This window comes from Schistocerca serialis, chromosome 2 (genome assembly GCF_023864345.2).
Source record: "Schistocerca serialis cubense isolate TAMUIC-IGC-003099 chromosome 2, iqSchSeri2.2, whole genome shotgun sequence".
NCBI classification, from domain to species: domain Eukaryota; kingdom Metazoa; phylum Arthropoda; class Insecta; order Orthoptera; family Acrididae; genus Schistocerca; species Schistocerca serialis.
Genome location: NC_064639.1, coordinates 776,138,928 through 776,154,132, shown reverse-complemented (window position 1 = coordinate 776,154,132; position 15,205 = coordinate 776,138,928). Strand labels below are relative to the sequence as shown.

General features: G+C 41.5%; 1 protein-coding gene across 1 annotated transcript in view; it reads right to left on the bottom strand.

Annotated features, from left to right (window-relative positions):
* LOC126457999 (ATP-binding cassette sub-family C member 4-like) overlaps positions 1-15,205 on the bottom strand; it is a 271,245-nt gene that overhangs the window by 135,499 nt on the left and 120,541 nt on the right. Inside the window, exon 2 of the mRNA XM_050094771.1 lies at positions 4,874-4,984. Coding sequence (XP_049950728.1) covers positions 4,874-4,984 — 111 coding nt within the window. The remainder of the gene's footprint in view (positions 1-4,873; positions 4,985-15,205) is intronic.

The window sequence follows — 15,205 nt, the reverse complement described above, 5'->3', positions numbered from 1 at the left end:
CATCGTGCACATCTTGTGAATTACTTCCTTCAGGATAACGACATCGCTCGATTAGTGTGGCAAGCATGTTCTCCAGACATGAACCCTATCGAACATGCCTGGGATAGATTGAAAAGGGCTGTTTATGGACGACGCGACCCACCAACCGCTCTGAGGGATCTGCGCCGAATCGCCGTTGAGGAGTGGGACAATCTGGCGCAAAAGTGCCTTGATGTACTTGTGGATAGTATGCCACGACGAATACAGGCATGCATCAATGCAAGAGAACATGCTACTAGGTATTAGTGGTACCGGTGTGTATAGCAATCTGGACTACCACCTCTGTAGGTCTCGCTGTATGATGGTACAACATGAAATGTGTGGTTTTCATGAGCAATAAAAAGGGCAGAAATGATGTTTATGTTGATATCTATTCCAATTTTTTGTACAGGTTCCGTAACTCTCGGGACCCGGGTGATGCAAGAGTGTTTAAAGTGTTTTTGGTGTGTGTACACGTTCTAAGTCATCCTGTATCTCCTACAATCACTCATAAACATTTTTTTCGTACAATAAAGCGTCATCAGCAAATAGTCGCAGATTACTGGTCGTCTTATCCGTCAAATCGTTTGTCTATATAATAAACAAGAGCGGTCTATCACACTTCCTTTTTTTCATTTCACATTCCACAGCGTCAATAGCCTGCTTCTTCTCTGAAAAGTTAAAGAATTCTACTGCTCTGAAGTTATTTTGACAACTGATTTACGAACAGTAGTAAGTAAAGTATAGTTGAGAAAACAAAGGGATGTCTAAAAGTGTTGACTAACGAAGCAGTTATCTGAACAGTTGACGAAACAGTTCGAATTACCGCGTAATAGATACCCATTGACTGGCTGTCATGACATTCGCTTAGATTTACAGAGTGTACCAAAACACACAGGATATCTTCGATCTGTCAAGATTTTTTCGGGGGAATCGACAACAAGTTCGATTTAGCTACACGTTCAATTTTTGGAGGTTCGAATTAAAAATAATCGAACGTACATATTTGGAATGTTAGCTTCTTCAGCTTATAGGGAGGAGTTGGTACGCTATGTCATATCTGTTGAATGTATATATTGTTCATCACTTTACTGTCTAATTACTTACTGCATGTGGCTCAGCTATCTGCTGTTATAAACAGCGATAGTCTGCGGAGTCTGTTTCATCAACAACTTGTTTCTCACGCAAGTTACGTTAGGCAGTAAGCAGTTTTCCCCGAATCGAGGTAATCTCGGCACACTTTTTGTATGGTGGCCCCTGAAAAGCGAAGTGCCTCCACTGCCTCAGGGGACTTACCATATGACCGGGACCCAATGGCCGGTGACGCTCTTGTTTCTTCTACTGCCAACTGCCCTGCTGACGATGATTACTAGGTCTGATAACATCTGTCGTGCGATACGCCAAACTCTTCCTATCTCTGTGGCAAGAGGATAGCTTTGCGTGCAACGCGGCAGCTACTGTCATCTGCTTCTACTGTCGTTATATTAATTAACAGATCGAGCATTTTCTAGTGGTAAAACTATTAAGCGGAGACGTCGTTCATGTAGAAACGAATTTCAGCTTGTAAAAACGCAGTGCGGACTTCTCGTCTTGTCAATGTTGATTATTACGTGTGCTCATAAGGAAAACTAATCACTGCAAGTTCAGCATTCTCCTTCCCTCCCAGTTCTCTGCCATCCTTTTCGTTGCAGCGTATGATACATTCATTTGTATGTCGTCAGTTAGCTGGTATATACTTCCCCTGTTCTCTTCTCATTTACGATTCCTTCTGTTGTATTCTTTATGCTCATCCAGTATCCTAGCCAATTTTTATTCCTTCTCCTAATTTTTCCCAGTATTTCTCTTTCGTCATTCACACTCTCCATTGTCATACAAATCCACATCTCAAACGCCTCAAAGTACTTCTCCTCATCCCGTTATAATGTCCATACAGAATGTGGTATCGTCCAAAGATCGCGGGGTCGTAACAAAGTCGGCAGTTTAAGATGTCACGCTACATTCCGCAACGAAAGCACGGTGAGTCATCTTCGCAACAAGGTCGCTTAAACCTGTCCGATCTCTGCACGCCGATGTCACGCTACATTCCGCAACGAAAGCACGGCGAGTCATCTTCGCAACAAGGTCGCTTAAACCTGTCCGATCTCTGTGCGCCGATCAGCAATACACAGCTGTGACTCCTGCAATGTTGGAACTTCGCCGTGTTCGTCGCCACAAAAATACAAACGAACTTTTCCTTCTCCCTGACAACGCAAGGCCTCACTCAAGTCTGCACACTCGAGAGGAAGACACAAAACTTAATTGGACTGTTCTTTCTCATCCACCCTAGTGCCCAGACCTCGCAGCTTCCGCCTTCCTTCTGTGTGGCCCAATGAACAAAGCACTCCACGGGAAGCAGTACGTGGGTGATGGAGAGTTTATTGATGCAGCGAGGCGTTGGTTCCGACGTCGACTAGTAGACTGGTACCATGCAGGCATACAGAGACACCCAGTAAGGGGGCGTAAGCCCATCGTTCTGATCGGAAATTATGTTGAAAAATAGAATTTTGTAGCCAAAAGAGTGAGGAATAATACGCTATACTGGAAACCTGAATACAACTAACCTGCTTTCAGGGAAAAAAAGTGTGCAACAGTACTTATTGAAAGCCCATGCCCCGGTAGCTGAATGGTCAGCGTGACAGACTGTCAATCCTAAGGGCTGGGTCGGAAATTTTCTCCGCTCAGGGACTGGGTGTTGTGTTGTCCTAATCATCATCATTTTCATCCTCATCGACGCGCAGGTCGCCGAAGTGGCGTCAAATCGAAAGACCTGCACCAGGCGAACGGTCTACCCGACGGGAGGCCCTAGCCACACGACATTTCCATTTACCACTCCTCTAACGATCGTATTATCCTCAGCTACAACACAAAATACTACACGAATTTCTCCCTTAATTGTTTATTTAACGGACCACAGAAAGCACTTCTCATTTCGTAAACCGTTTATTTTATAATAGATATTCTTGCTTTGATTTCTATGTTATATATTATGTTACTGTTCATTTTACATTCTAGGTGCCAGAAGGTATTAACTTGTTTCACCAACTCATCACAAATTTCACTTTTATCTTTCTTGCTTGCCTTGTGAAACCTTGGCCTTTTTCACGTTTACCTTCATTCCATATTCCACACAGCTGGCGTTCAGTTCTTTTAATGTACTGTCAATTTTTTTCATTGTCGCTTATTAACGTCGTATAATCAGCAAGTCTTATCCCTTTGATTATCCTTGTTCCTATTTCCAAATTAAAGGACGCTGATAACCTCGCCGTTCAGCCCCCGTACACCCAAAAAGTATCACCCAAATCATTTTTTAGCAAATTTTTATTGTGTCGTATAGTGAGTGAAAAATACAGTAATAAATGATGTCGCCGACCTGATAATAAGGAAGGGACGTCAAACGAATCAAATTTTTCAAATAACCATAGAGTGGAAATGCGCCGACGTGGAGCTGCGGTCATAAAACTGCAGCCTATTAGCGGCGAATCCGACGAAGTGTGTGCTTTTAAACTAAGTTCCCCAAGCCAGTACCTGCCACTATTAGGCAAAATATCCATGCATGGTTACGTTAAACGTTACTTTTCTGTGACACTTGCAGGGTAGAGTTTGTCTATTAAGTGAACTAGGCTAAAACTATCGTAATGCCTAGATTTGTTAAGATAATAAGATGATAAACTGTGCTGCACACATTCTGCTAGGCACTCCCAAATACGTTTGCTTATCGGGCAAACTTCGACACTGTACTACCTGACTGGCTGGCTTTTTTTTTTTTTTAATGCCTTAGATCCACAACAGGGCACTTCCGACCTATGGTTGTTTGGAACACTTGGCTCGGTTCGACGTCTCCAACTTTGCTTTGACCTAAGATTGTTTTCTCTACAGAATCATTGCTAAAATTTGGTGGACGAACATGGATTCATCGATTCCCGATCTTTCTACGATCATATTCTTCCTCATAACATGGCTTCCTACTCCACTTTTCGTTTTGTGTATGTGAAATGTAAAAGCTGTATCGCAGATCGGATTTCATGGTAAACTGCAAGTCGCTGTACAAACGACAGGATGAAGCGATTTTCAGGTAGAAAGAGCGAAAGGTCATAACACCTCAAATAGGACGAAGTCCTGTGGTGTCCATACAAAACGCATTTCAGTTGACTGATTTACAGAAGAAATCAGAAGGAATGTTCGTTATTTTTACTGGAATCAACGAAATCATAATATGTTACTATAGTGCAAGGATACTTTTTGGGAAATTTTGACTGACTCCCAGAGTACTGTTGGAATTGGTTCAATGACTGCCTCATCATCCCAAAATGTACCATCAAAAGGTCGACCAATAGCAAGCACATCTGAATTTTTATCCGTTTTCCTCCATGTTAGTTTCCTGCTCACGATATTGATACATTACTAGATCAACAATTAATTTTTAAAGATTTGGAAGCATAAGTGCGTTTCGTGCTAACCTTGTACCTGTAAATTTTTTCATGATTTTAGTACTTGTTCTCAGTTTCTATGCATTCGTGTCTTACAGGCAGATAATTGTAGCCCTGTGTTAAACGTATCATCAGATGATACAAATAGCGTTACTATAAGAATTAAAACAGGATGCGTTATATTGTATTCCGCCTCACTAGACAAGAAAAAGAAAGCAACAGCACAATTAGTGTGATATGCAACTATACGAGTACTATGCAGTTCATTATTGTGTCGGTGGTGGTTATATTCTGCACTGTGCAGGCGCTCTATTTTGCGCTGTATTATGTCACGCGTTAGTGAAGGAAGAGGGTAGTAATGAAGTGAATCTCCCGTCTCCGGTACTCACGCTTCAAGAATGTCTCCCAGCTGCTCCGACCTGTCATCCTTCAGAGGCTCGTACAGGTCATCCACTGTAAGATCGTGTGAGTAGCCTTCTCGGAACAAAGGGATTGTCCACCTGCAACAAAATAATAATAACATATTATACAGTTACTGGAGATTTTCTTTATCAGTCTCATTCTCAGCTGTAAGAGGTAATAAAAGGTCTTGGAAATGAAGTCCAAAGAGAGCAGGATTTTAAAAAAAATTAGAAAGGAGAAATAACGTTGCCCGTTCTACAGATTTGGACGGGGATTTGTACAAGTTTTACTGTGCATTGGTTTTTGTCGTTTTCATTCCGATCAGGATTGTTAATGTTCTTAATGTTTACGCCACTGGCTTCAGGAATGGTAGATATGTCTATCAGATCATTGTCATTACTTTTCAGTTTGTTTCCTCTTTATTACAACAAAATTATGCCGAACAAAATTCTGGTTATTTAACAGGTGGGTACATATTTCGACCGTAAGGATGCAGGAAGATCAATGAAAATTTATGTTTGTATTGTCCTGGTTCATCTCAGCACTAAGCCGTAATAAAACTGTAACATATTATTTCCTGGTCGCTCCAATGTCCTAGTCCTCTTCGCCATTCTAGACGCCACACCCGGTATCCGGTGTCTGCGTGATGAGAACTTCTCCAGCCTGGAAATGATCAACCAAGTTCTTTCGGCCAGTGTGGAGCGCTTTGAAAGAGATCGCGGTTGCAGTGGCCGTGGGCGGGCGCGAAATTCTACGCAATCTTCCGTTTTTCTCGGCAAGTGTGGTGATTTGGCTAGCGTGCACGAGCTCGGTAGGGAGAGACTGCATAGCAGACCGTGGAGTCTTGAGTTAGCTGGGGGTCTTGCTCGATGAAAGGGATGGACTTGGTGCTTGGTAGGGTGTAATTGAAGCCTATAAATCCCATTTGTTTCTGTGGAAATTTGGCCGAGGTGTTTTTGTGCGACTTCTTCCTCTATTGACAGTGACCTGCTTTGTTATTGTGGAAATCACGAACGAAAGTTGTTAGGAGCCTACTGACAGTAGTGTAGAAAATGTTTGTGGTCAACATTTCCAGCCCAGTTTTCGATCGTGGAATTTGTATTGGAACTGTTAGATTACTGCACGGCTCTTTTCATTGACTCTGGAGAAGCGAGATGTCCCGCGCATCAAAGTGAAGCTAGCGACCGTCATTGAGAATGATGTAATAGTCTAGCGCTGCTGATGATTGGTCTGGGTCTGCTAATAATCGTGTCCGAGTAAATTTGCGGAGCAGTAAGTCTCGTAACTAGTCTCACACGCTCCACGTTTCTAAGAATGCAAGGATTCTAGCTGCATGCGCGGGTTCACTTCCCCGACATCTACGGAAGCTCCAGTTGTGAGACGGAAGGACCATTTCAAAACAAACTGAAAATACATCACATGGCATACTACAATATATGTAAAATTCAGCCACTGTCAGTTAGTGCAAATCATTAGAGCAGTGTTTTTATAGTCATTTATTTTCGTATTGCGTAAACGATACACTAATGAAGTGCGATATCCACTGCAGATCTAGGATAGTCCGAATCATTAACAATACTTTTAATAATGAAATCATTGCAACACGTTGTGACATTCAATCAAGTAACAGGTAAGAGCTCGATGGCAAAATTTATGTTTTAATATATAACTTGAAAACAGGCAACACATTCTGTTTATGATAACAGATTTCTACATTAAAATGCTACAGCTACATTTCCCACAGAATACTAAAAGAGACTGAGATAAATGTTAACGACTTTGATAACTTCTACATCTAGATCTGCATGACTACTCTGCATTTCACAATCAAAAGCCTGACAGACAGTTCATCGAACCGCTTTCGCACTATTTATCTACCGTTCCATTCTTGAATAGCAAGCAGAAAAAGCGAACGCTTCAATCTATCCGTGCGAACTCTCTCTTATTTTATTACGATATTCATCTCACCCTATATAGGTTGACGTAGACAAAACATTTTCGCATTCCGAGGAAGGAGTTGATGGTTAAAATTCCATGAAAATATCTCGCTTCAACGAAAAATCTTTTGTTTTAATGATTCCAATGTCATCTCGCTTATTACACCTCTGAGGGTCTCCCCTATTTCCCCATAATACAAAACGAACTCCCTTCTTTGAACTTTTTCGATGTCTTCCGTTAATACTATTAGACCTGTTTCATCTACTACGGGTTGTGGCAGTCCTTGGTTCGCCTTCCCCATAGTATGATCTACGTGATCCTTCCAACTTAAATCGCCAGTAGAACTAGTGTAGCCGCGCAGGATTAGCCGAGCGGTCTAGGGCTCTGCAGTCCTGGACTGGGCGGCTGGTCCCGGCGGAGGTTCGAGTCCTCCCTCGGGTATGGGTGTGTGTGTTTGTCCTTAGGATAATTTAGGTTAAGTAATGTGTAAGCTTAGGGACTGATGACCTTAGTAGTTAAGTCCCATAAGATTTCACACACAATTGGTTTTAATCTTCTGATGGCTTTACAAGGCAGTAAACAACAGTATCATTTGCAAACAATCAAATCTAAGAGGGGTGCTTAGATTGCGTTATAAATTGTCTATGTAGATTTGGAAACGCAGAGGACCTAAAACACTTCGTTAGGGAACACATCACTTCTATTTAGGCGATGGCTTCCAGTCAATTATTAGGAACTGTGGCCTTATTGACAGAAAATCACGAATACAGTCCCACAACATGGAAAGTACGCAATTTGATTAGAATTCCCTTGTGAGGAATAGTATCAAAAGTGTTCTGGAAATCTAGAAATATGGAATCAACTTGAGACTGAAGCGGCGAGAGAAAATTTGCGCCAACGCCGCGAATGGAACCCGGGTCTCCTGCTTCGGTATATGTATACATAAAAGCACTTATTTACGACACCAGTGAAGCCTCTGAATTGTGTGATTTCATTTGACTAAGTACCTGGACCTGGGTATCAGGCTGGGCCTCCCATTTACGTTCGATGCTGAGGTGCTATTCCAGAACATGGAGAGCTTCGGAAATACTATTCTTGTGTAAGGAGGAATTTAAAATAAACTGAGGCGCCAGTGAGAATTTCGATCGAGGGGAGGAGTGCCAAGTCAATCCGAGCGGGAGTGTTAATGAGTGTGCGAAGATGGCTTGCTGGCTAACGCACCTGCCTAGTAAGCAGGAGAGCCGGATTCGACTCCCGGCCTAGGTACAAATTTTCACTTGCCGCTTCAGTCTGTACTTACATAAAATCATATATGTTTGAGACCAGTAAAGTGTCGGAAATTGTCATCTCATCTGTGCGGTAAGGTTTTACTTGTACTGTACTGCGCAATTTATTATTGGAGACCGCGAAATCAGTAATTAAAATAGTAATTCTTACCTCAGTGTAAACACATAACTCTCTGAACGCAGTGCAAAAATACACTGCCGGCCAGAGGCAAGACTTAAACCCTAATCCCCACATGCCTTAGTCGCTCACGTAGGCCCGGAGCCACACCGACTCGAATACTTGACTTGGGTTGGGATGATCTGGTGCGACAAAGCGATAGGCTCCACCGCTGCACGTTCAAAAATGGTTCAAATGGCTCTGAGCACTATGGGACTTAACTGCTGAGGTCATCAGTCCCCTAGAACTACTTAAACCTAACTAACCTAAGGACAGCACACACATCCATGCCCGATGCAGGATACGAACCTGCGACCGTAGCTGTCGCGCGGTTCCAGACTGTAGCGCCTAGAACCGCTCGACCATCACGGCCAGCCCGCTGCACGCGCGGGGAGGTACATCATCATGTTCACCATTTGTCATTCACTTTTGAGATATTTCCCGACATTTGCGGCTCCATATGTATTATATCAAAGTATTTATCTCAGCGTCATTTACGTCGCTTTGAGGGCTTTTTAAACGTCAATTAGAGTCGCCCTGTTTACTGATGTTTACATAAGACACCTCGCTTGTGATACATTTCTCTGGTTACAGTTTTCACTTGTAAGACACCCACTTATTCATTTGCGTTTTTGTAAATACAAGAGGTGTTCCGAGATCTCTTGCACTATCGTAGCACTCGTCGGTGGCCATTACAATGGAGCCATTTTCTTGCACTTTGTTCTCACAAACTGACTAGCAACAGATAGAATGAGGGACGCAGCGCCCGTCTGGAACATAATAAGCACGCAAGAAAAGCAAACGGGAAGTCGCCTGCAGGACTTGGTCGCTGACTGCAAGGGCGGCTTCTGGCCGAAGCGACGCGTCCGAGATTAATGTTATTTACTCGGGGCGGCCGTAAGCCGGTCAGCAGGAACCACTTTCAGCAGCCGCCAAACAGCGGACAAAGGGGCGATGACGCCCTGTGTTCGACTGCCCGCGCAGCCTTCAGACACACAACGTGCGCAGCCGGGCTACAGGCGAGCAGGCGGCTGCCGGGGTGACCCCCACAGCAGGGATGGACGCCGGTATTTTAGCTCCGAATAACAGGTACTTTTTATTGTTTGCTAATAAACGAGCGAAAAACCGAGATATCAATTAGCCACAGCAGCAGTGCTAAAATTTTTCGTTTTCAAATAAACCTTGTTGAAAAATGGTGTAGTTTCTATTCATAATATTTGCATTGGTTTGAAATACTGTTTTATTATAGAAAATGAGAAAAGTGATCAGCGCTATTTTAACAACAGTGCCAACAGAAACGAGCTGCAAACACATGGCATTGGTACGTCTTTGCTGAGACAATAAGGCGCCTGTCGCCGTGTGTCGTTGCTTAACGTACGTGTGTTCGTGCAGTGTGCAAACTTTGTCCCGACCTGGTCTACAAGGTACTTCCTCGCTGTCGTCGGACACCTATTGTACTGCAGGATGGCACCAACCCTAGTCTGGAAATATTTTTACGGAGTGACGTAGCAAAGAAGCACATTGCTTCACTTACTTTAAGAAACTAAAGATTTGTCTGCTAATAGTGTAACAGTAACAGAGGAAGGAATTTATGATATCAGTAATATAAGAAAACTTAAGAACAATTCAGTCACGGTAGGCTACACAATAAAAATAAAAATTAGTTCTCTGCCCTCTGCGTCTAATAATATGCCGTTATCTGTTTGTCGCCCTTGAAAACGGACAAAGTAATACGAAACCTAGAGTTCTTCCATCTCAAATTTCACTCTTTAGCACGCACTATTCGTAATGATCAAATAGTGTTATGATCCCCGTTTACATCATAATTTTTGTGCAGAGTTTCAAAAAATTAGAACCAACAGTACCGATAGCAGAATACTGGTGATTTTTTGTGGTATTCTACCATTTATCACTTTTAGAAAAAAGCAGTGAAGAGTGGAGAGACTAAGTTTTCTTTTATTTGCCTATTAAATTGAGTGATTATATGTATCTTGAAACTGAGACAGCCAAACTTTTTCAGTCTTTATTCAATTTCTGCGTTTATTACAGGAAATAAAAGAACAATGAACCGAAAATCGGTTGTTTCAGAAACAGTTATTATGACCGGCTTAAACAGTCTGGTTAAAATGGCGTGGAAAAAACCTGTATAACAGGGAATTGGTTGTTTCGGCGATAACCGTCATCCCCAAGCTGCAGCAGGATGAAGCAGTTCGTACGCGCAGTAAAAAGATACTGTTAACTCCTATGAACCAATAGAAAAATAGGGAATCAGCACCGATTATTGATGGCTGCAGACTGTTGTTACCGGAGCAAGATATTACTGTGCAGCCCTCTAGACGGTGCATCACCAATTCGTACCTGCAGCTGACCTTAAGAAGAAGGAGAAGAAAAAGCAAAGGCCTACCTGGTTTCCGGCGGGTAGCAAATAGGTGTGGAAATTCTTTTCGAAAGAGCTGACTATGAGAAAGAAGGCAGTCTTCCAGTTATCACATCACATGTAGATCACTATGATCGCCAGAGTAGAGAGTATGTTGATTTATCACTTCCCCGTTCGAAGTTCGCGATTATTAACATATTGCACCCTTGTTACAAAAGTGGCACACCTCAAAATTCTTCAGATGTGATGTGTTTACTATGACAGAGCTGCAGAATCCATACTTGACGCGTCGTCGAAAGCGAGTTTCTATTACAAGATACTGTGACGGTAGCTGATCACGCTACTTGTGTGGAGTAGGAACTTCCTCATAACCACAAAGGCTTAGCTTTAATAGTTGAACGGTGAATCCTATAGCGGCGGATCATTGTTAAGAAGTGCAAAACTGTATTAGTTGGAGTTGTGTCGGTTTTTGAAGTGAAGTTAAATAAATGCAGCTTGATAATTCTTCTTTGTGTCACTTTAATTGGTCAAGATAAGCTTAAAACTGGTAAATAATTGGGGTATGCCGGTTCTGACGAATAATTATTTCGAGTTCCGCCGGTTTTAATGAATACATTGTGTAAAATGAAGAGACACACAATAGTTGCTTAACCCACAATCTTTTACTGTGTACACGACCGGTTTCTAGGTGTAAATTTTAATGGTGAAAGTATTGTGTTACACAACAGTGGAAGGGGATCTCAAACGAAATTAAGTAAGTTGAAATGAAATGAAAAGTCGTATGGCTAGGGCCTCCCGTCGGGTAGACCGGTTGCCTGGTGCAAGTCTTTTGAGTTGACGCCACTTCGGCGACTTGCAGCTCGATGAGGATGAGGTGATGAGGACAACACAACACCCAGCCCCTGAGTCGAGAAAATCTCCGACCAAGCCGGGAATCGAACCTGGGCCCCGTAGTATAGCATTACGTCGTGCTGACCACTCAGCTATCGAGGCAGACTTAAATAAGTTAAAAGAGATAGCAGGTCCTCCTCACCCGAATGTTGTCATGGAATCAAAGGTCTCTTGTCAAAAGGATAAAAGAGACTGTAACAGTATTATCGATGTTACCTATAATGATCTTATCTTACTTCATTGTCTGTTTTTACTTAATGTGATTTTTGTATAACTATGCTCTTTCATGTAGCATTATGTAGATGTTTTATTGATGATTTATGACAATTCATATAATTGTAATTAATCTATGGACGTAATGTCAAAATTAATGTTGTGGAAGAAGGATAACGTTATACTTTACCGATTCATGTATAAGGAAAGTAGGTTTGTAATCATTCAATACTTATAGGGAGGTCCCTCCGCAAATGAACTTGCTAGGTGGGAATAGTAAAGGTGGATCTGGCGATCAAACTGCAAAGGTCCTTTTCGACATGAGTCAATTGGTGGCCAGCAGGCAATGAGTCCGCGTCTACCGAAGAGGCGAGAAGAACTTGGCTCAAATGGCTCTGAGCACTATGGGACTTAATTGCTGTGGTCATCAGTCCCCTAGAACTTAGAACTACTTAAACCTAACTAACCTAAGGACATCACACACATCCATGCCCGAGGCAGGATTCGAACTTGCGACCGTAGCGGTCGCGCGGTTCCAGACTGTAGCACCTAGAACCGCTCGGCCACTCCGGCCGGCCGCGAGGAGAACAGCAAGATTATATACTACAGCTCCGGATGAGGAAATAATGCGCCTTATTATTTATTAGCTCTGTGCTAAAATCCTACGCTAAGAAGAGAATTCTCAGAGATTGTTTCACAGGAAGAGCCGTGGATACTTTTACAGCCTGTTTAGAATAGCACAGGAGATCGAGGCTGCCACCACCTTCATCTCAATTTATCAGTTGAGTTCTGTATCATTGGATAGGCCAGCTATGTGGTTTGGTTTTCAATAAGAATTTTCTGTTCTCTAAACTCTTTGTTGAGCCACCGTTAGTTATTTACCAAGACAGGATCCTATCTCAAGTGCTACTATGAATCCGCGTATCCTATTTTACTGAACTGAATAGCAATTTTTTCCTTAACAGAAGGTAACAAACTTTGTGGACTTGTAAAGTATATAACTATTTAGTGAGCGTAGGTTTGGAAATACTTCACGTTGTTTTCATAAACTGACAATTGAAGTATTCAGTTTAATGATTCTTTTTATTGAAATAATAGTGTTTACAATTTCATGTGTTATGTACTTAACAGTGTTTCCCAAATTACGTTATGCCTAAACTGTTCAGCCACATTCTGATTCTACCGATAGATTAGTTTCTGGGTCCCCATGTTAATTGTTGAGGCAAATGTTAATGTCATATTACAATAACAGCAATCAAGATTAAGCAACTGGTTACAATTATTCAAATTATATTAGATTCAGGTGTCACATACTCCGTTTGAGCTAAGGCAGTGAATATTCCTTGAGAATACAAATAATAATCCGTACATAAGATACAAGTACTTCATAACTATTTCAATAGTAGTAATTTTCTATAGTTAAACCTGACAACAGAACCTCCTGTCCATAGCAATAGCGCTCTACCATTAGTAATCATTTACCTATAATTATCATTATCTTTCTACAATAATGTACAGACAGTAAGTGTTATTGAGAGCCAGTTGTTTCCTAAACATATTAGTACTTCTTCTGTGTAGTTCAAGTCAATTCAGTGGTACATTACTTGCTAAATTGTTCTACTGTCTTGTATCTTATTAGCAAACAGGAGTTTACTATCATGTAAAATCAACTCACATAGCTAATCTTATGAACCATGATAGTAATGGGTGCAACTTTGGCTAATTAGGCTGGTGAGTTTCTTTTCACGTAATCACAGTTTACTAAATTACTAACAGAACCTTGGTTCCATGCCCGTTTACCGTGCTACTACTTTCTTTCAATACAAATCTTTAGGGAAACAAAATTAGTTCAGTACCTCTCGATTGCACACAGTCATGGTTACAAAAAAATTTTCACAGGAATAACATTATCGGCATAGTACTAACATAATAGCAGCCCGTAGTATCATACACGACTTTTCTCGTTGCAGGACTAGTAGTTCCGTTACGAGGAAGAGACCTAGAAAAACCCGAAAGAACGGCCAACACGACTGGCCACCAAAAGTCACAGAAATCTTGAAACATGTAAAATGCAACAAAAAGGGAGGGAAGGGTATCACATATTGCGTGTAATTAATTACACAAATTCCATACAAATCGATCTCCGTGCTGCGAGACCGGGAACACAAACAGGAAAACTCCAGTAGTAAATACCAACCGTGAGTACTGAGCAGCACATGACCCATTGCGCAGACGCAATATGAAACAAGTATGTGATTAGTGGACAGTTTAAACTGTGAAAAGCACAAAGCAATAGCAGAAACGAGACGGAACCATCACAACATTAATAGGGAACAGGTCCTGTACATTTTAAAAAAAGTGAGAGAGAGAGGAAAATAGTGTGTTACATGTTACATGGACACCTTAAGCTTCCTGGATAATATCATAATTAGCTAAAATATTTTTGTGATACAGGACAGTGTGTTCATTAAATGTATCAAGAGGATGGGAATGAAGATTTCCCAAGATTTCAGTTTCCTCCAGGACATGTCCTTTCATGTTGGAATGTGAATATAACGTAATATTTTTCCTTTTTTTAATGTACTGGTCCTCTTCCCTCTTAATGTTGTAATTGTTTCGTGGATACACGATATGTCCGGGCACTATTAGTTCCTTTAGCACGTGGAAGGGTATGTACCTTAAGAACGTAGAGCACATCAAATTTCTAACTTAATCCGATGAGGATACAGTACAGTTGTAGAATGGAGAACGTCGGTACGGCAACAACCATCGAGAGTGCATATGACCTATCATTCCAATAAAAAGCAGAAATATAGTGAAACTGAAGTTAACAGAATGCAGACAGACAATAGCATGGACTGCAGCTCTAAGAATCTAAGGACATGAATGGAAGGTAGTATTGAGATGGGAGTGAGACAAGGTTGTAAGCTATCCTTTATGTTGCTCAATCTGTGCTTGAGGGAACTGTAAAGGAAACTAAGGTGAAACACGGAAAAGAGTTATTGTCCGTGGGGAAGAAATAAAAACTTTAAGGTCTACCTGTTACGTTATAATTCTGTCAGAGACGGCAAAGGACTTGGATAATCAGCTGAACGGAATAGACTGTGCATTGAAAAGCGATTGCTGGAATAACATCATTAAAAGTGAAATAAAGGAAATGGAGTATAATGAAGTTAAATCAGGCGATTCTGGTAGGACTGAATTAGGAAATCAGCCAATAAAAGCAGTAGCTTTTTGCTAATTTGGGAAGCAAAGTAACTGACGACAGCAAAAGTAAACAAGGTTTAATGTAGATAGAGAATAGCAAGAAAAGCTTTTCTTACAAAGAGAAATACGTTACAGTACAGACAAAAAGTTAATAGAACTTTTGAAATGTGCTGTCACCGCAACGATGGAAATCATATGACTAAATCGACTAACTGATGAAGAAGAACTAAGTCGCTTGGAGAGGAAAGGT